At 51.1% G+C, this 21,136-nt stretch overlaps 1 protein-coding gene across 1 annotated transcript in view; it reads left to right on the forward strand.

The window, feature by feature from the left end:
* The window catches only part of LOC137358379 (serine/threonine-protein kinase WNK3-like), a 52,918-nt gene extending 34,102 nt beyond the window's left edge, over positions 1 to 18,816 (forward strand). The window contains exons 3-11 of the mRNA XM_068024319.1: positions 1,564 to 1,736; positions 4,357 to 4,577; positions 5,625 to 5,782; positions 7,145 to 7,233; positions 11,077 to 11,296; positions 12,197 to 12,491; positions 13,234 to 13,433; positions 16,518 to 18,245; positions 18,808 to 18,816. Coding sequence (XP_067880420.1) covers positions 1,564 to 1,736; positions 4,357 to 4,577; positions 5,625 to 5,782; positions 7,145 to 7,233; positions 11,077 to 11,296; positions 12,197 to 12,491; positions 13,234 to 13,433; positions 16,518 to 18,245; positions 18,808 to 18,816 — 3,093 coding nt within the window. The remainder of the gene's footprint in view (positions 1 to 1,563; positions 1,737 to 4,356; positions 4,578 to 5,624; positions 5,783 to 7,144; positions 7,234 to 11,076; positions 11,297 to 12,196; positions 12,492 to 13,233; positions 13,434 to 16,517; positions 18,246 to 18,807) is intronic.
* Positions 18,817 to 21,136: the final 2,320 nt, after the last annotated feature.

Genomic DNA, 21,136 nt, shown 5'->3' on the forward strand with positions numbered 1-21,136 from the left:
GTTGCATATTTTCCATCGAGTTACATAGAATTTACAGCACAGAACAGGCCATTTGGCCCAACAGCTCTGTGCTGGTGTTTATGCTGCACGCTCGCAAAATTGCAGCTCGTATTGTTGTGTTCACTCATCTGATTAAAGTTCAGAAACTCTAGCAAAATAAAACGGGGCATCGTACTCTCACGTGGCTGCCTTAGTAAAACCAGTCATTCTGAACATCCTATGTCCGTTCATTTCTGTTTTTATATGTACATTTTTCTGTCCCTCCCTGTCCAGCCGCCTCTCCTACCATGAACAAAACAGCCCTATTTTCTTGGGGGAGGACAGCTGTGGGTGGATGGATGCGCGCCGCACATGCTCCCTCATAATAGAGATTTGCCTTATTCTTACCACGGTTGCCTTTGGCATCTCGTATCTAAGATTGGATTCACAGTGACGAGAAGAAAGATAGATTTGCAATTCTGTAGCGCCTTTTGTCACCTCAGGATGTCCCAAAGTGCTTCACAGCCATTGAAGTGTGGTCATTGTTGTAATATTGGAAATGCAGCAGCCAACTTGCACATAGCAAGCTCCCACAAACAGCGATGTGATAAAGGCTAGATCTGTTTTTTTAGTGATGTTGAGTGAAGGATAAATATTGGTCTGGACACCAGGGAGAACTCCCCTGTTTTTCTTTGAAACAGTGTCTTGGGATCTTTTATATCCCCCTCGGTGGGCAGACAAATGTTTCATCTAAAAGATGGCAGCTCCGTATACTTCATTAATCAACAACAAACTTACTAAGTTCCTCGCCAGTTGTAAACGTCTTTTTTTTTTATTCGTTCGGGGGATGCGGGCGTCACTGGCTCGGCCAGCATTTATTGCCCATCCCTAATTGCCTTTGAGAAGGTGATAGTGAGCTGCCTTCTTGAACCGCTGTAGTCCTTGGGGTTTGGAATGTAGGAAACATGGCAGTCAATTTGTGCCCAGCAAGATTAATCAATTAGCAATGTGATGATGATCAGATGAGCTATTTTCGTGATGTTCGTTGAAGGATAAGTATTGGCCAGGGAACCAGGGAGAACTTCCCCTGCTCTTAGAAGTAGTGCCTCAGGGTCTCTTCATGCACCTGAAAGGGCAGACAGGACCTTGGTTTAACGTCTTAACCCAAAAATGGCACCTCCGACAGTGCAGCGTGGCCTCAGCACTGCACTGGGAGTGTCGGCCTAGATTAGGCACTCAAATCTATGGAGTGGGACTCGAACCCCACAATCTAGCCTTGTTAACACAAAACTACTGAGGGTGGATCTAGTGGAACCAACCCCAACTATATTACCATGGCTGAACATAGGAGCAGGAGGAAGCCATTCAGCCCCTCAAGCCTGTTCCGCCATTCAGTTCTTAACTCAAAGATGCAACCAACACGGACCTGAGGTTGGAGCTTCTGGTGGGTGCCAGCACCACACCATTAAGTGCATCAACCCCTGGGGCCCCAAAAGATCTGTAACTCAATAGCCCTTATTTCTGGCAGCCACCCCCTCCCACCTCCCCTCACTAAAATTATCTCCTCTTCCCTTTGCATTGCAGGACAGGAAGCTTACCAAAGCGGAGCAGCAGAGATTCAAAGAGGAGGCCGAAATGCTGAAGGGTTTACAGCATCCCAATATCGTGCGCTTTTACGACTCCTGGGAGTCGACATTAAAGGGGAAGAAATGCATTGTGCTGGTAACAGAGCTGATGACATCGGGAACTCTAAAGACGTGAGTGAATACCTTGCAAGTCTGTCTCTAGATCAGTCTCCCCAAAGCACTTCAGCCGTGAACTTTCACCACTTTGGAGCCAGTCTGTAAATTCTGCCCCTCCTGAATGCAGATTGTAGCGTGACAGCTGTCCCTACGTTCTTTCCTTCTCTGCCTACTCTGTAAATTTCCTCCAATTAAATGTAGGGAAAATTGTGAAGCCATTGTTTTCAGTTCCTGCTCAAAACTCCATCCCTCTCCCTGTCTGAGACTAAACTTGTCTGTTTGCAACCTTTTGGTGTCATGTTTGACCCCGAGATGAGTTTCCAGGCACACATTCGCGCCGTTGGTAAGACCACCTATTTCTACCTCCTGTAACTTTGCCCATCTCAGCTCGTCTGCTGAAACCCTCATTCATGCCTTCGTTACTTCTAGACTTGACTGTTCCAGCACACTCCCGGCTGATCTCCGCAAGTGTGAGGTCATCCAAAACTCTGCTGCCTGTGTCTCAACTCTCACCAAACCCCGTTCATCCATTGGTCACTGATTTACATGGGCTCCCGGTCGACTAATGGCTTGGTTTTAAAATTTTCATCCTTGTTTTCAAATCCCTCCGGGGCCTTGCCTCTCACTTTTCCCATAATCTCCTCCAGCTCCGCGTTCCTCCGAGATATCTGCGTTCATCCAATTCTGACTTCTTGAGCATCCCTGATTTTAATCCCTCTACCATTGGTGGTTGTGCTTTCAGTTGCCTAGGATCTAAGCTCTAATTCCCTCCCTACACCTCTCAGCCCCTCTACCTCGTGTTCATCCTTTAAGACACTCCTTTAAAACCTACCTCTTTGACCAAGCCTTCAGTCATCTGGCCTAATATCTCCTCATGTAGCTCGGTGTCGTATTTCCTTTTGAGGATAAGGGTGCAGATAGGGCCCGAAATTGCTGGACAGCAGTCAAACAAAAAACCCTCTTTTTTTTTCAACACGCGGGAGATGTAAACTTCTGAGTTTAATCGTTGTATTGGGGGATTTCAGAGATTGGTAATTGCCCATCGGATTTAGGCTGCAGGCCAGAAGTAGAATCATAGAAAGTTTAAGGCATAGAAAGAGGCCACTTGGCCTATTGTGTCTGTGCCGGCCGAAAAACGATCCACCTATTCTAATCCCACCATCCAGCATTTGGTCCGTAGCCCTGCAGATTATTCCTTTGCATTCCTTTGCCTTGTTTGACCTCCCCAAAAATGCGTCACCTCACACTTCTCCAGGTTGAATTCCATTTGCCACTTTTCTGCCCATCTGACCAGAGCATCAATATCTTCCTGCAGCCCACAGCTATCCTCCTCGCTGTCTACCACACGGCCAATCTTTGTGTCGTCCGCAAACTTCTTGATCACGCCCCCTGCATGTCGCTGTCAATTTGATTTTTAAAAAAAAAAATCTGTTCACTTGCTCGGGAAGCATTCCGCCAGTGGGCGTCACAATCACTGTGGGCATTTGCGTTGGGATGTGTCGGAGCAACCACGCTGCCGTTAACCCTAGCGTGTCTGTCGATGCTGGTGGCGCAGTCAGTCACATTTTAGACTTTTTAGTCCAAGAGATTTCCACTAAAACATCTCCTGCCTCCTATCCTGAAGGCGCTCACTTGCTGGGGTACAGTTTCACGGGTGATAGTAATATTTTAATGCCCCACCCCAGGAATGAGCTTACACTTAATTTTGGGAGTCCTGTTCAATGATCGAATCATGGAATGATTGGTCTCCATCCCTGCTCTTTCGGCCCATCGTGACAGTGCTGGCTCTTTTGAAAGAGCTATCCAATCAGTCCTGCTCCCCACTGCCCTTTCCTGATAGCCCTGCAGTTTTTCTCCTTCGTCCAGCATTTATCCAGTTTCCTTTTCAAAGTTGCCATTGAATCTGCTCTCGTCGCCCTTTCAGGCAGCGCGTTCCCGATCACAACAGCTCACTCTGTTTTTAAAAAAAAAAAATCCCATCTCCCCTCTGATCCTTCTGCCAACTATTTTAAATCCGTGTCCCTCTGGGGACTGACCCTCCTGCCACTGGAAACAGTTTCTCCCTCTCTCTGTCAAAACCCTTCATAATTTTGAACACCAGTCAGATCTCCGCATAACCACCTCTATTCAAAGGGGAACAATCCCAGGCTATGGAGAAAGTGTTTCAGTGGCAGGAGGGGCGGTTACCAGAGGGGCCAGATTTAAGAGAATCGGCAAAAAGAACCAGCGGGGAGAGGGAGGAGAATGTATTTTGACGCGATAAGTTGTTATGGTCTGGAATGCACTGCTGAAAGGGCAGTGGAAGCAGATTCAGTCATAACTTTCAAAAGGAAATCGGACGACTGCTTGACAGGGAAAGACCTTGCGGATTATAGGGAAATAGGGCAGTGGGACTAACTAAAAGAGCTGGCACAGTCGTGATGGGCCAGATGGCCGCCTCCTGTGCTGTATTATTCCACAATCCGATCTTTAACCCTGATGTGCGTTAGTTATTGGTTTTTGACTTTTTTTAAAATCTCTCCGTACCACTGCTGTGGATGCAGAAGAGGCACATTGTTTTTGCATCTATGGATGAATGGATTGCAGGGGCAGGTGTGTGTATTTTAACTGGTGTGAACTGTCTCCTCCTACTCAGATACTTGAAGCGGTTCAAAGTGATGAAGCCGAAGGTTTTGCGGAGCTGGTGCAGGCAGATCCTGAAGGGCCTGCACTTCCTCCACACTCGTACCCCGCCGATTGTACACCGGGATCTGAAATGTGACAACATCTTCATCACAGGACCCACTGGATCTGTCAAAATTGGGGACTTGGGCCTTGCCACCTTAATGCGCACGTCTTTTGCTAAAAGTGTTATAGGTAATTTCTTTCCTTTTTCCTTTCCAGCTGTAATTGTTCCCTAGTTCCAGAAGAAGGAACTTTCATTTCTATAGCGCCTTTCACCACCTCAGGATGTGCCAGCCTATGAAGCAGTTTTGAAATGTGCTCGCTGCTGTAATGTAGGAAGCGCAGCAGCCAATTTGCCCCCAGCAAGCTCCCGCAAACAGTAATGTGATAATGACCAGTTAACCTGTCCTTAGTGATGTTGGTCGAGAGATGAATATTGGCTAGGACACTGAGGAGAACTCCCCTGCTCTTCAAAATAGTGCCGTGGGATATTCTGCCATGACCTGAGGGCCGCCCGAAACGCAACGCTTCCAGTAGTGCAGCTCTCCCTCGCTACTGCACTGAAGCGCCAGCCTAGGACTATGTGCTCGAGACTCTGGAGTGGGGCTTTAATTCACAACTCTCTGACCAGGAGGCGAGAGCGCTACCACAGCCCGAGCTGCAGCTGACAGCTAAACTTGATGACCTCATCATGGTACGTCAGCCTGGCTTATTTGGTAGCCTGTGGGTCTGAACTCTCAGTCTAAGCTGGCGCTCCCAGGGCAGCAGAGGGGAGTGCTGCATTGTCAGAGACTCTGTTCTTTGGGTCGGGTGTTAAAGCCAGGCTGTCCTGTATCCTGACTCCCGTTTCCCTGCCGTGCACCCCAATACCCTTTGTCATGCCTGGAATGCTAGCCCGAGCCTTTTCTCTCAGCAGCTGACTTACGTGCTGTGTGCTGTCGGATTTTCTGTTTGTTTGTTTTTAAATCTTTTTGAGCTGAAGTGAATCCATCAGCTGGACGGACCAGAGGGAGAGTCGCACTCCTTGCGCCAGCGGGAACTTGGCAAGAGTGGCTTTGGCGGGAGCATTGGTCTTCAACTGCTTCCCCGCTCGGCTAGGGAAAGGTGCATGCTGCACGAACATTGCAAGAGGGGAGAAATGGGGCGTTTAAAAAAAAATAAATAAATAAATTTTTTTTCCCCTTCGCAAAGTGCTAAGCTTGTTTGTTTTTGGTTTACGACCCACCCTCCGCCCCGCAGGCACTCCTGAGTTCATGGCTCCAGAAATGTATGAAGAACATTATGACGAATCAGTTGATGTTTACGCCTTTGGAATGTGCATGCTGGAGATGGCTACCTCAGAATACCCTTACTCAGAGTGCCAGAACGCTGCCCAGATATACCGCAAAGTAACCAGCGTAAGTGCTGTCGCTTCCTTCAAAAAATTATATATATATATATTTTTTTTTTTTAAAGTGCTTGACGTTAATTAGAGAAAGCAACTTCAAATCCCCCGTGGCATTGCTCGCAGTAATGCATGGTTTTGGAAGGAAAAGAATGCCTTTCTGTGAAGGAACACCTGGAAGTATTCTGCTGCTAAGGTGACTGTGCCCCTTTTAAAACCACACACCCTAATTATTGAATAAGAGTTTAAGTGCTGTTCGGTCTGGAACTTTGCAGACAGCAATCTTCTCTTCCGATTCAGGCTGCAGGTCAGAAAGGCGCAACATTTTGATTTGAATCTCACACCCAGATAGAAAACAATGTTTGACGTGTCAGTTAGTAAACAGACCCGTAGGTTTTCCTTTTCTGCGCAGTATGTTTTCCTAGAGGGACTTTGAATGGTGCTTGCGGGAAAGCTGCCTGAAGTGACTCCTGCACTTGCTGTATGGAGATATGCTCTTATCTGCCGTGGCATGGTGCAGTGTTACTGGCAGTATTCTCCCCTCCCCTCCCCTCCCTCTCCCAACAGCACAGGCGCCCTCCTTGTACCCCTCCTTGCTGTGTGAGCAGACTACTCAACTGCGTGTCGGATGCTTTGGCCAAGGCGGATTAAAATCCTCGTCCGCCATCTACGTGGGCCCTCTCCAACCGCGATGTGACTGCACGGTGATCGGGCGCGGCAGCCCTGGTTGATTTCTCCCTCCCTAACTTGGGTTTCTCAGGCCATTTGTGGCTAGACTCAAAGCAGGCCTGGAATGGGACCTCAAACCTCCCTTCTCTGCAAGGGTCAACAGCTCACCATGAGGGGAGCCACTTCCCTCATCTAATGAGCCGGGTTGATTTCTGACAAGGGAATTCCACCTTGTTTTTTTCTGGTTGTTTTTTTTTGGTAAAAATACACCAGGCGAATTCTTAAGCTCATTGATAGCAGGATTTACTTTGGTGTCGTCTCGAAGCGATGTGGACGGTGTTGCCAATTGAGTACTCGTCTGCATTGCTCGCAATAAATCCCATGCACAAATTGTGAGCGAGGGATTGCCATTCAGCCTTTGAGAGGCAAAGCAGTGTTGGCCTACACGATAATGCCTTTTACTTCAGCTACTTTGGGGTTAAATCTACCTTTCATCTGCAGGCAATGACTAGTGAAATCAAGTGATTGACTGTTGGTCACTGATGTGCTCTTGTGCTTTGGTTAAGGCTCAGTATTGGAGCATTGTTCTACAGGGAACTAGTCTGTGGTGATGCTGGGTGCCAAGGAGTTGGGGCAATCCTTGGTGGGTGGTGCTTGCTAAATGCCAAGGTGCCCTTTGTAAACCTGGCCATGTGTCCTCTCTTAGGGTATTAAACCAGCGAGCTTCAACAAGGTGAGCGATCCGGAAATCAAAGAAATTATTGAAGGATGTATTCGGCAAAACAAAACTGAGAGGTGGGTTTGTTTTTACCATGTTCATTCGGGTGGCTGTCTCCTCTCTCTCTTTCCCCCATTCCAATCCTGAAGGATTGTGTAACTGGAGCCTTTGAATGAATGACTGACTGACTGACTGACTGATTCAGGAAAGCTCCCTCTCCCGCTCCCTCTCCCGCTCCCTCTCCCGCTCCCTCTCCCGCTCCCTCTCCCGCTCCCTCTCCCGCTCCCTCTCCCGCTCCCTCTCCCGCTCCCTCTCCCGCTCCCTCTCCCGCTCCCTCTCCCGCTCCCTCTCCCGCTCCCTCTCCCGCTCCCTCTCCCGCTCCCTCTCCCGCTCCCTCTCCCGCTCCCTCTCCCGCTCCCGCTCCCGCTCCCGCTCCCGCTCCCGCTCCCTCTCCCGCTCCCTCTCCCGCTCCCTCTCCCGCTCCCTCTCCCGCTCCCTCTCCCGCTCCCTCTCCCGCTCCCTCTCCCGCTCCCTCTCCCGCTCCCTCTCCCGCTCCCTCTCCCGCTCCCTCTCCCGCTCCCTCTCCCGCTCCCTCTCCCGCTCCCGCTCCCTCCCTCCCGCTCCCTCCCTCCCGCTCCCTCCCTCCCGCTCCCTCCCTCCCGCTCCCTCCCTCCCGCTCCCTCCCTCCCGCTCCCTCCCTCCCGCTCCCTCCCTCCCGCTCCCTCCCTCCCGCTCCCTCCCTCCCGCTCCCTCCCTCCCGCTCCCTCCCTCCCGCTCCCTCCCTCCCGCTCCCTCCCTCCCGCTCCCTCCCTCCCGCTCCCTCCCTCCCGCTCCCTCCCTCCCGCTCCCTCCCTCCCGCTCCCTCCCTCCCGCTCCCTCCCTCCCGCTCCCTCCCTCCCGCTCCCTCCCTCCCGCTCCCTCCCTCCCGCTCCCTCCCTCCCGCTCCCTCCCTCCCCGCTCCCTCCCTCCCCGCTCCCTCCCTCCCCGCTCCCTCCCTCCCCGCTCCCTCCCTCCCCCTCCCTCCCTCCCCCTCCCTCCCCCTCCCTCCCCCTCCCTCCCCCTCCCTCCCCCTCCCTCCCTCCCCCTCCCTCCCTCCCCCTCCCTCCCTCCCCCTCCCTCCCTCCCCCCCCCTCCCTCCCTCCCGCTCCCGCTCCCGCTCCCTCTCCCTCTCCCTCTCCCCCGCACCCCCTCCCGCTCCCGCTCCCTCTCCCCCGCACCCCCTCCCCTCCCCTTCGCCCGCACGTTCCCCCTCCTCCTCCTCCCCCCCCTCCTCCTCCCCCTCCTCCTCCCCCTCCTCCCCCTCCTCCCCCTCCCCCTCCTCCCCCTCCCCCTCCTCCCCCTCCCCCGCACGTTCACCCTCTTGTGCTTTCACACACTCTCTTGCAGTAGAAGATCTGGAGGCTATTGCTTTGGCCAGAGTTCCGCGTATCGACTTTTAGCAGGCGCTCCTGTGGAACCTGCTAGTGCTGGTCTTTGATTCGCTTACTCCTCTGGGGTGTCTCAGTGGCGGCAGGCTGGTTCCAGATTCTGAATCCTCCTACCAATATTTTTTTCTGCAATCCGCCCTTTCCTTCCCCTGAAGGAGAAAGCGCATCCAAAGTTGTTGCTGAGCTGAGGAAGGCTTTCCTTGAGCTGTGGAATGCTTATGCCCCTACTGAGACACTTGGGGCACGGAAGTAAGAAAACGGGTATCAGGATTTTTAGAGTGTTAAAATAACCAGTTCAGGGCAAGGTGCATCAGCTAAGGAAAAGAAAATAAAGCAATCTTTTTTGTTTTGCCCAGGATTTCAACACTTTGCCAGCTCCAATCTAGGTCACAAGCTGCAGTCTAATGCTGCATTGCAGAATATGAGCCACTGGATGAGGCAGGTGGGGAGAGATCACAAAGCGTTGGTTCGGAGCTCACTTTACACAGCAGCTGATACTGATAGTACGCTCGTGGAAAATGTTACCCTCTCGAAGCGTTTGCGTCAAAGCTCAGTCAGGACAGCGTGCTGCAGAGGGATGGGCGGTCAGCTTTTTCGCCCTGTTTAAATGCCTGAATGATCCACGACAGCCTCGCGCACTACTTTTTTTTTGCCCCATGTATACAAACACTGATGGCTTGTCGCTTCAAGTCTCCATGGAGACTGCGCGCAAGCAGAGCGATTTCTCCGCAGATCCATGTCACTCTATTTTACCCCGCCCCCAAACCCAGGTTGCATATGAGATAGCTTTGAAATTCCAAAGCAGTGTTGTCCCCTGTTTAAGGGTGGCTTTCTCTGCTCGCCCAGACTTGGTACGTGTTGTATAATATTGCTCTCTCAGAGAGCCTGAGTGTATGAGAGGAAATTTCACCTGGGGGAGGAAGAATGCTAAAAGTGAAGTAACAACAGCTGCCTGATCGTGTAAGGATTTGATTGGGTCTGTAGCGTCAGCTCAGTAGTATGACCATCTTGGCAATATCACAGGCTCATTACAGTGTTAAAGATTAACCAACATATAATAGGGACAAGGGATTTTTCTTCATGTAGTGGGCTCAGACCAGCCAGAATTGAGGCAGTAGTATTAGGCATACTGTTCACCTGCGTTTCACCTCTTTCAACTATGCCTTCACTTGGCCCCAAGTTTGTTTTTCAAAACAAGCTCACACGCCAACTGGAGTTGTTGGATTTATAGCCTCCCTTGCCATTTTCTGGCCCCCTAGGAGCTCAGCTGATCAGCCACGAGTTGGATCCCAGCAGCATCCAGACCTCCACACAAATGATCTCCGTGCCCCTTACCACTTTACCCCCGCCCCCAGCAAAAGCAGAATTGGTGGGGGTGGAGAGCAGTGATGGACAGACGCCCGTTCACTGCGCGGCAGGATTTTACCGCTTACTTAAGGATGTGCTGCAGACAACCAAGCACTCCCGCCATTCAGGGTGGCAGCTAATCATCGGCAGAAACATGGAAACTCTGGAGGGGGCAAAAATTAATTCTGAGACTGACCCCCTCCTCTTTTCCTACCCAACCCCAGGGCCATCTTTGCAAGTTGCCCAAGTATCAGCCATTCGCTTCTCCCCAAGCGGCACCAACAATACAGGAGCATGCTTTCTGCCCTTTACCCTGGCCCCCACCCCACCGCCCTCCAGCCTGTTTACAAGGTTTGCCAATTTGCAGTTGAATCATGAGTTTACCAAAACCCCAACAGCAAATTTCTCATGGCTATGACATTGCACACAGGCATTGAGACTGAGTGTAGACTGTAGGGAAAATAATTGGATTAGGGCACGTAGGCAAAATTCCATCCCCATTCTACATAAAACTCGCAGCACAGAAGCAGACCATTCGGCCCAACTGGTCCATACCGGTGTTTATGCTTCATGCCAGCTTCCATCTCGCCCTCACCATGTCCTTCTATTCCTTTCTCCCTCGTGTGTTTATCCAGCTTCCCCTTAAATGCATCTCTGCTGTTCATCTTAACCGGGTTCCACATTCTCACCACTGTCTGACATGCATTCTGTCCTTTTTTTTTCACATTGCCATTTTCAAAACCTACGTCTACATTTGAAATGGAAACTCCTGGTGTAAATTTGTCGCGCCTACCCTCCTACCTTTTGTGGGGTGGGGGGTGTAATTCCAGCGTGATCTGTTTACATAGGCAGTTCCCATTCTAAACGTGGACACTGGAATTTAGAATGGAAGAAGTTGATGGGAATTGTGCGTACATGTAAGATAGAGATGGAAGTTCGCATACATAAGTTGCATTTGTCAGGTTCAAAGGAAGTGAAGCTTGAGCCAATTTTCAAATGAGCAAGCCTTGTACAGTTTCTCGATGAGAGAAAATGGATGCGGACAAAAAACACCAAATTTTGAACTCTGTGCTCCAGATTTATAAGAGCCAGATTCCGTTTCCACTGTTGTACCTCAGCTTATTCCCTTTAACCTTCTACATACAGGCTTGCAATAAAGGACCTACTGAGCTACGCATTTTTCACAGAGGACACTGGTCTGCGGATCGAGTTAGCCAAGGAGGACAGCGGGCAGAACACCTCGCTCGCTCTGAGGGTCTGGGTGGAAGACCCAAAGAAGCTGAAAGGGAAGCACAAGGATAACGAGGCGATAGAGTTCAGCTTCGACCTGGAGCATGACACCCCTGAAGAAGTGGCACAGGAAATGGCAAGTGTTTGAATTGCCCCTTCGTGTGTATCTGCAGACGCGAATTGTCAAAGTGAGTTCATCGGTGGGTCGTAGGTTCAAGCCACCCTTCAGGGCTTGAGCATATTCTCCAGGCTGATCTCCTTCAGTGCTGCATTGTCAGAGGACACCCATGCAGAAATTAAGCCTCGGTCCCCCTCGGTTCTATTGCTTTAGGTGCATGTTAAGAATGGGGAGTTTTCCCAGTGCCCTGGCCAATGTTCCTTTCTTAACCAACATCACCTAAAACCGATTAACTGGTCATTCGTCTCCTGGCTGTTGGTGTGGTATTGCTTGTCTGTTTGTCAACGTAACAGACTCAGCATTTCAGGGCTGCGCTTTGAGGCATTGAGACACAAGGTGTCTTTCTTTTGGGGCTAGTTATTAAGCTGGCCTGCTGGCTCAGTGGGAAAATGCAGTGTCCCTTGTAGAACGGTGTGATACTGAGCGTACCTGTGTAGAGTCAGCTGGGACAGCAGTGAAGCTGTTTGACGTAGCCTTCAGCTCCTCTGCAATAGGGAGGGCAAAGAATCGACCCAGATACTTGACTACTCTCAAGCACCCTCTGTCGGGCAGTCTGCGTGGGTGAGAGGTTGCGTGGTGTCGTGTTTTCCCCTTTTCTGTTATGCCTTCCATGGCCAAATACCCGGTTGGCTCTGTGTCTAGGCTCCCACATGAAGGATGGCCGTGTAGAGGGAGCTACCAGGTGGGTCCTGAAATAACTGTACCCCAGCAAAAACATCTGTGAGGGGCGATGGAGAGGAGAGGCAGGTGCTGGGGCGAGAAAGAATTGTTTAGATTGGGGGTGGGTGGCTGACGTTGAGGGGTAAAATATGCTGTCAAAACTCTGCATAATTTTTAAAATATTGTTGGCGGTTCCAGGTTAAATCTGGATTTTTTCACGAGAACGACTCCAAACTGCTGTCCAAGTCCATCCGAGACCGGGTGTCCTTCATCAAGAGGAAGAGGCAGAGGACACAGCAGATCCGGGAGATGGAAGAGCGTCGCGAGCAGGAGGAGCAGGAGAAACTCCGCTCCCAGATGGAGCAGATGCAGCCCCAGACTGCTGTGGGGTCCCTGTCCACCACGGGCTGGCAGCCGAGTCTAACTGAGTCGGAGGATCCAGAGGTCGACCAACATGTACTGCAGAATAAGCTCCTCATGGGCGCCGTTTCATGTAAGCTTTCAGCACTATCCTCTCCTCCCTCGCCTCGCATCTTCCTTCTCCCCATCTTTTCCTCTCCAAGGGGGTATAGTCTTTAAAAAAAAATTAGAGCCCAATTTTTCTGGAGTGAAATTAGCGAACACTTCTTCACGTGAAGGGTGGTAGAAGTTTGGAACTCTCTTCTGCAAACAGCAATTGATGCTGGATAAACCATTAATTTTATGTCTCTTAAGCTTGATAAGATTTTTGTTATCCAAAGGTATTAAGGGATATGGGGCAAAGGCAGGGATATGGAGTTCGGTCGCAGATCAGCCATGATCTCGCTGATTGGCAGAACAGGCACGAGGGGCTAAACTGTCTCCTCCTGTTCCTGTGCTCCATCACTGCCCCTCCACGTCCACCCCTTTTCCCTTGCATTTTCTTGCTAAATTCCCTGGCACCAGAAACAATTTTGTCTACTTTACCTTCTCAAAACTGCTAATATCTTTTGGCACCTTTCAGACCTTCTCTTGGCCTCCTCTGACTCTGCAGGAAAGAGCCCCTGCTTCTCTAGTCAACAAAACCCCTTCATCCCAATACTAACCCCAGAAGGATGATGGCACTGAAAGATTTATGAGTGTGCTGCAGTTTGTCGGGGTCGGGTTGTGTGGGGGGAGGTGGGGGTTGGAATTCTCAGCCAACTACTGGGAATGAATCACGCGGTGAGGCTAAAAAGTACTTGCTAACGGCTGATTTCTTTCCTTCCCTCTCCCAGTGGACGCTGCTTCTGACAACAGCCTGGGGTCTGCCGTCTGTTCCGATTCTCAGGGCGGAGTGGGTTACGCAGTCACCTCCGAGCAAAACGTGGGCCTGCAGCATGTTTCCTCGGGCTCGAGTGTAGAGTCTCATCACCTGTCCATGGGTCTTCAGCAGTCGCAGCAGCAGGTTGTGGGAGGCTACCCGCAATCCGTTGGGGTAAGGGTGCCCCCAACATTGGCCAATTGTTCATCCCCGCGTTGAGTGAGATGTTCTTGCTGTTGGCGTTGGGTGCAAATGTATTCCTGAAGGTTACCTTGGCATTGCTCGTATGTGCTGTGGGATCTGGAGTGCTAGCTGTGAGGCAGCATTCTGAAGGAGAAATGTCTCAGTGCTGATGTTTGGGGATTGCCCGCTGCTTGTAATTTTTTTGCGGCTCCAAGGACAGAAGAAATTAAGACGAGCATTCCCAGCATGGGCCACTGCCACCATCAAGCTCTGTTCACCCACTGTTCTGCACCCCCACCCACCACCCCCAGCACTGGGCTCCTGATTGCTATCCAGCAACCATCTGCTGGAGAACAGTGAACAGGGTCGGTCTCTGCACAACTTTTTTTTAAAATTCATTCACAGGGTATGGACGTCGCTGGCAAGGCCAGCATTCATCGTCCATCCCTAATTGCCCTTGAGGAGGTGGTGGTGAGCTGCCTCTCTTTAAATACAACTGAGTGGCTTGCTAGGCCAATTCAGAGTCAACGTGTTTGCTGTGGGTCTGGGGTCACATACAGGCCAGTGCTGGGTGGGGCAGGGGAACGGTGGGTGAGCAGACCCCGATGGTGGCGATGACCCATGCTGGGAGTGCTCGTCTTCATTTTTTTTTTCTGTCCTTGGAGCATCAAGAAATTATAAGCGGTGGACAATCCCCGAACATCAGCATCGGGACATTTCTGCTTCAGAACGCTGCCTCAGAGCTAGCGCTCCAGAGCCCAGGGCACATACGAGCAACATTAGTTGAACCAGTTTGGGTTTTTAACGACAATCCAGTAGTTTCATGACCACAATTTGAACAAGTGTTGATTAAAGAAAGCCAGCACGGTAATGCAGAGGGTTGATGAGGGTAATGTGGTTGATGTGGTGTACATGGACTTCCAAAAGGGGATTTTGATAAAGGGGCATGCAACAGGCTTGCCAGCAAAGTTGAAGCTCGTAGAATAAAAGGGACAGTGGCAGCATGGATACGAAGTTGGCCGAGTGACAGGAAGCAGAGCCGTGGTGAACGGTTGTCTTTTGGACTGGAGGAAGCTATACACTGGGGTTCCTCAGGGATCAGCAACAGGGCCGCTGCTTTTCTTAATATATATTAATGACCCAGGCTTGGGTGTGCAGGGCACAATTTCAAAATTTGTCGATAACACAAAACTCAGAAGCATGGTGATAGACTTCAAGAGGGCATAGGATGGTGGACTGGGCAGATGAAATTTAATGGAGAGAGGTGTGAAGTGAAACATATTGGTAGGAAGAATGAGAGTATCAATATAAAATGAAGGGTGTAATTCTGAAGGAGATGCGCGAACAGAGAGCTGGGGGTATATGCGCACAAAGCGTTGAGGTGGTGGCAGGGCAGGTTGAGAAAGCATTTAAAGAGGCATTCTGAATCCTGGGATTTATGAATAGAGACAGAGTGCAAAAGCTAGGGCGTTATGATGTACCTTAATAAAACACTGGGTTGACCTCGACTGGAGTATTGTGTTCAGTTGCAGGAACTGCGCTTTCGGAAGGATGTGAAGGCATTGGAGAGGGTGCAGAAAAGATTGACTAGACTGGTTCCCAGAATAAGGAACTTAATTTACTGGATAGGTTGGAGAAGCTGGAGCTGTTCTCCTTGGAGAGGAGAAGATTGAGAGTAGATTTGACCGAGGTGTTCAAAACCAAGAGGGCTCTGGACAGAGCAGATAGAGAGAAACTGTTCCCATTGGTGGAAGGGTTGAGGACCAGCGGACACCGATTTAAGGTGACTGGCAAACGAAGCAACAGCAACGCGAGGATAAGCTTTTTTTTAACGCAACGAGTGGTTAGGATCCGGAATGCACTGCCTGCGAGTGTGGTGGAGGCAGCTTCAATCGTGGCTTTCAGAAGGGAATTGGATAAGCTCATGAGTGGAAAGATTTGCAGGGTTACGAGGAAAGGGCAGGGGTATAGGACTAGCTGAATTTCTCTGGCAGAGAGCTGGCATGGATACGAAGGGCTGAATGGCCTCCTGTGCTGTAACCATTCTCTGAGATGAGCTTTTTATTCTAAGATTTTATTAAATTAACTAAATTTAAGTTACCCCAGCTGCTGTAGTAGGATTTGAACTCCCGTCCTGGCCTCTGGATCACTAGCCAAGCAACGTAGCAAAGTATAAACACTGGCATAGACCAGTTGGGCTGAATAGCCTGTTTCTGTGCTGTATGTTCTATCTAATTCAACAAGCATTAGATGTTGCTGCGCTTGAATCTAGTTTTACTTGGACTTGGGAAAGATGGTGACTGTGTGGTGGGAGAAGGGATTTCCCCTGGTCATAGAGTAAAGGGAAACGGGCAAACAAAACATGTCAGTCGATTACTTTCTCCCTGATCTTCCCCGCATCCCCACCCCCCCCACCACCGCCACCTTGTCTTCACAAAGCCTGCTTGTTGCCGTGTTTAAGTGCGGCATTCAAAACTCCACATTAGTACCAAGTTTGAGGGGAACATTTAAAAAGTCAGTAAGCGGACAGGGAAGGGAAAATGCAAATTGAGCACACTCTGGACTGTTGCTCTTCAATGCTTGCTTCTACCTCACTCTTTTCTTTCTCATTTCCCGATGATGTGATTGAAGAGGTGTGTGAGTGTTGTATTTGGATCTAAGATGCTTAAATGGGTCGACAGAGAGTAACTGATTTCCTCTGGCGAGGGGAAGCCAGACCTTAAAATTTCTAGGAAGCATTTCTTCACACAAAGGGGAGCGGAAATCGGAAACACACTTTTCCCCCTCAAAAGTGCTGTTGAGATTGGGGTGTCAATTGGAAATGAAGACTGAGCTTGACAGATTTTTGTTGGGTGAGGGTTATTAAAGGTTACGGAGCCCAAGGTGGAGTTGAGATGCAGATCAGTCACAATCTAATTGAATGGCGGAACAGGTGTGAGGCGCTGAATGGCTTCCTCATTTTGGACTTGTGACAGGGCAGGTTGACTCACCACCCAATGGGAGTAGGTGCCAAGTGTGTTCAAATTAGTTTGTTACTGTGTCATAAGCCACCGCCTTTTTTCCCTCGTTCAATAGACCTCCAGCGGACAACCAGCCGGCCTCCATCATCACGGCAGCGACGTGCACCTCCCTGTGCCATCCTCTCAGACCCTGCCCATCGTCTCCCAGTACAATCCCACTGGAATAGGGGCTTCCCCCTGCACCTCTGCAATGGCCCTGCCGTCGCAGTCTCTACCGGCAGTGTCGCCGCAGGCTCGGATGTCGGCTGCATCGCTGCCGCCTGCAAATGCAGCAATGGACGCTGGCTCGCTGTCGGTGAGTAACTCCGCAACTGCCCAAATCCACCACCATATGCCCGCAGTGCAGCCGCAACAGCAACAGACTTCTCTGCAGGACGCAGTGCAGCAGCAGCTGCCGGCTCCCGTGCAGCAGCCCCAGATCCAGGCTTCTTTGCAGCACTCGGAGCAACAGCCGCCCCAAGGTCAACAGCTGCTCTTCAACATGCAGCTCCACCATCAAATGTACGTCCAGACACCAGTGCTGCAGCAGCAGCAGCCACTGCCGTCGCACGGCCCGGTGCAGCCACCAATCCTGATGCAGAATCAGCTCGCCGAGACCCCGCACCAGCTGACTTTCCAGAACGTAGCCCAGCATCAAGCGGTCGCCGCGCAGGAGCTGCAGCAACCGACACCTCCAACCCCAGCGCAAATTCAGCAGCCCCCACTGTATCACCAGACTGCCCTGGCCCAGCCACAGCTGTATCAGCAGCTTTCACAGACTGAGCAGTACTTCCAGCCCCCTCAGGCCCATGTCCAGCTCCAGGCGTATCAGCAGCCTCCACAAGCCCAAAGGTTTCAGAGCCCTGTCCTGGTTCAGCAGCATCAACAACCGGCCCAGACGCTGCAGTTTCAGCAGCCGGCCCAGGCCCAGTCTGTGCAGTACCAACAGGCCCAGCTCCAACAGTATCAGTCACGTCAGGCTCAGTATCAGCAGTCCCCACAAGCTCAAGTCCAGCAATATCAGCAGTTAGGCCAGGCCCAGTATCAGCAGTCGCCACAGGCCCAGGCCCAGTATCAGCAGTCGCCTCAAGCCCAGTATCAGCAGTCACCTCAAGCCCAGGCCCAGTATCAGCAGTCGCCGCAGGCCCAGTATCAGCAGTCGGCCCAGGCCCAGTATCAGCAGTCACCGCAGGCCCAGGCCCAGTATCCACAGTCAGTTCAAACCCAGGTCCAGCAACTGCCTCCGCCTCTTGCCCCATATCAGCAGCCACCGCAGGGTCGCGGTCAGGCCCAGCCGTACCAGCAGCTGCATCAAGCTCAATACCAGCAGGCGCAGGCTCCTCCTCAACATTATCAGCCGCTCCTTCGGGTCCAGACCCAGGCTCAACCTGACCAGTACCAGCTGGCCCCTCAAGCCCACGTGCAACAGCAGCAGGCTCCTCAAATACCGCAGCAGCCCGTGCAGCCTCAGGCCGTAAATCTCCAGCAGCACCTGCAGGGCCAGCTTCCACCATTGCCGCAGTTTCAGACTGCTGGACAACTGGCTTCGCTCAACGCTTCTGCTCAGCAGTTGGGGCAGTTCCACACGCCCGTGCAGCAGCAACAGCACTCGGCGTGCTCCCAGACTCAGCTGCAACCGCAGCAGGTACCGGCCGTGGTGCAGCCTCCGCCAGCTCTTCAGATGCCGGTGCTGACGACGCATTTCCCTCCGGCGCAGCAGGCTACTTATTCCCGGGAGCCCCAGTGTCAACCGCCGCAGGAAAGCCCTGCCACACTGCAGGCACAAGTGGATGTTGAGGCACAGGTACATAGTGGTGGTGTAATTGGGGGTCGCGATGGGGGTGGTGGTGTGGGAAATGAGGTTAAACCCCAATCGTTTCAAACCCATTGGCTCGTTTCAGCATTGTTCCCATCGCTGATTCATTCCGTAGATGCTCCTGCCTCTCAGTGATTGATCCTCCCAATCACCAGCGATTTGTGGTGCTGCCATCTCCCTCCGATTACTGAGGAGGCGCACAAGGATCATCCAGCGCTTTAATTTTTAAAATTTTTCTCTCTCCTCTCTCACGTTCTGTCTCCCTCCCACGCTTCCTGCCTGCGCTCCCCCTTCCCCACGCACTTTCTCGCCCCCACCCCCCCTCTCTCTCCTGCCGGTCTGCCCCTCCTCTCCCTCTGCTACCTGCCCTTTCTCTTCCCCTCTCTCCCCCCCGCGCATTCCATGCTTGCTGCCCTGCACCTGGGTATCCATTTATAGAAATCACATCGGTTGATGTCGCCAGCAGCACTGCTTTGGACTAGCACCTCACTCAGCTCTCCACCGCAGTGGTAGCTTGTGGTTCCATCTATTTCTCCTCTTGTTTGTCCAGTTACGGTAGAATTTTCTACATCAGTATGTTTCCAGTCCAATGAGGAAGGAAACATTGCACGATCTGGTTCGAGGGCATGAGGTAGGATAAGTGGATCAAGTGTCAGTCGGGGACCATTTAGGGGGCAGTGATCATAGCACCGTATGGTTGAGGTTGGCTATGAAAAAGGACAAAGAGCAGTCCAGAGTAAAAATTATTAGTTGGGGGAGTGTCAGGTAAATTGGAATCAAAGATTAGCAGGTAAAACTGTAACTGAACAATGGGCTGCCTTATAAAGAGGAGATAGTTTTGGGTACAGTCGAGGCATGTTCTCATGAGGGGAAAAGGGAGGGTAAGCAAAGCCAGAGCTCCCTGGATGGCGAAAGAGATAGAAAGATGGAGCAGAAAAAAGGCACGTATGACAGATTTCAGGTTGAGAATCGGGCTGAATATAGAAAGTTCAGAGGGAAAGTTTAAAAAAAAAAAAAAAATGAGAAGCAAAGGAAGTGTATGAGAAGAGACTGGCAGCCAACATAAGAGGGAATCTAAAAGTCTTCTATAGACATATAAATAGCAAAAGGGTGATAAAAGAGTAGGGCCGATTAGGGACCAAAATGGAGAATTGCTGAAGAGTTAATCACTTGGACAAATGTGGATTAATTAAGGAAAGCCAGCACAGATTTGTTAAGGGCAAATCATGTTAACTAATTTCATTGCGTTTTTCAACGGGGTAACGGAGAGAGGGTTGATGACGGGTAATGCGGTTGATTTTAATTACATGGACTTCCAAAAACCATTTGATAAAGTGCCACATGATCAGCTTGTCAGGGAAGTTGAAGCCAATGGACTAAAAGGAACAGTGTCGGTGCAGATACGGAGTTGGCTGAGTGACAGGAGACTGAGAGTGGCGGTGATGGTTGTTTTTCAGACTGGCGGAAGGTATATGGTGGGATTCCCCACATTTGCTTTTCTTGATCTGTGTAACCTCGATCTGTAGTACTGACCTGGATTTGGGTGTGCAGGGCACAATTTCAAAATTTTAAAGACCTCTATCAGGTCACCCCTCGGCCGCCTTCCCAGCAAAAGAGTCTCTCTTTTTTTTTTTTGCAGGGATGGAGATGGCTGCCAGGCAGTGTTGGGAGAAGAGGTGGCGGGAGGGCATTATGCGGAGGGTGGAGGGTCTGCAAGCACCTGATCAAAGAGGCAGGATTCAGGGTAGTTTTTGGAGGAGGAGAGGGGGAATTAGGCAGAGGGTGTTAGGGAGGGAGCGAGTGCCAGAGACTCGCTGCATACACGGGATTAAGATCACATGACCTTCCGGGCCAGTGTGACACGACTGCAGTAGTAAGTCGATAAACCACCAAGGAATTGATGAGAGAAAGCACTTGATTCGGGGAAATATTACTCCTGCCATTTCCACTCCCCCGCTCCAAACTCATTCCCCCGTCCCTTGCTCCCCCCCCCCCCCCCCCCTCCCCACCCCAGCCAAAAAAACAAGGTTAGTTTAGTTTAGTTTAGAGATACAGCACTGAAACAGGCCCTTCGGCCCACCGAGTCTGTGCCGACCATCAACCACCCATTTATACTAATCCTACACTAATTCCATATTCCTACCACATCCCCGCCTGTCCCTATATTTTCCTACCACCTACCTATACTAGGGGCAATTGCTAATGGCCAATTCACCTATCAACCTGCAAGTCTTTGGCATGTGGGAGGAAACCGGAGCACCCGGAGGAAACCCACGCAGACACAGGGAGAACTTGCAAACTCCACACAGGCAGTACCCAGAATTGAACCCAGGTCGCTGGAGCTGTGAGGCTACGGTGCTAACCACTGCGCCACTGTGCCGCCCCGCAGCTGTGGACAGGATCAGAAACCTGCAGGGAATTCACTGAAATTCTGCAGTGTCTCGGATGACACCTGGAGCAATAACTCTGATGCCCACATAGGGTCTGCGATGGGATCTTTGGATGTCTGTATTTGTCGCCTTATTGGCACTTCATAAAGGGAAACGCCACAATACTAGAAAGTGGGTCCCCAGGGCGGGCTTCCGCTTTTTGCAGGAGGGGTCCCCGGGGTGGCAATCCATTTGCAGGGGGGCCACCCGGTGACGTTTGCATCAGTTCCTGTTTGCGGATGTTGGGAAATCTCTGACGTAGAACTTGATTGTAACAGCTGAGGGTCAGGCTTTCTTTTTCCTGCCGTCTTTGGATGCCTTTGCACTTTCATACAAACCTGCGTTCAACTCTCTGTGCTCGCTGGGGAAGGCAGGGTAAGGGAGAGAATTACCTGATCCCTCACGAATAGATTTGCGATGTGCCGCAGTCACAGCTTCGGTCACGCCTAA

The sequence above is a fragment of the Heterodontus francisci genome, chromosome 49 (assembly GCF_036365525.1).
Source record: "Heterodontus francisci isolate sHetFra1 chromosome 49, sHetFra1.hap1, whole genome shotgun sequence".
NCBI lineage: Eukaryota > Metazoa > Chordata > Chondrichthyes > Heterodontiformes > Heterodontidae > Heterodontus > Heterodontus francisci.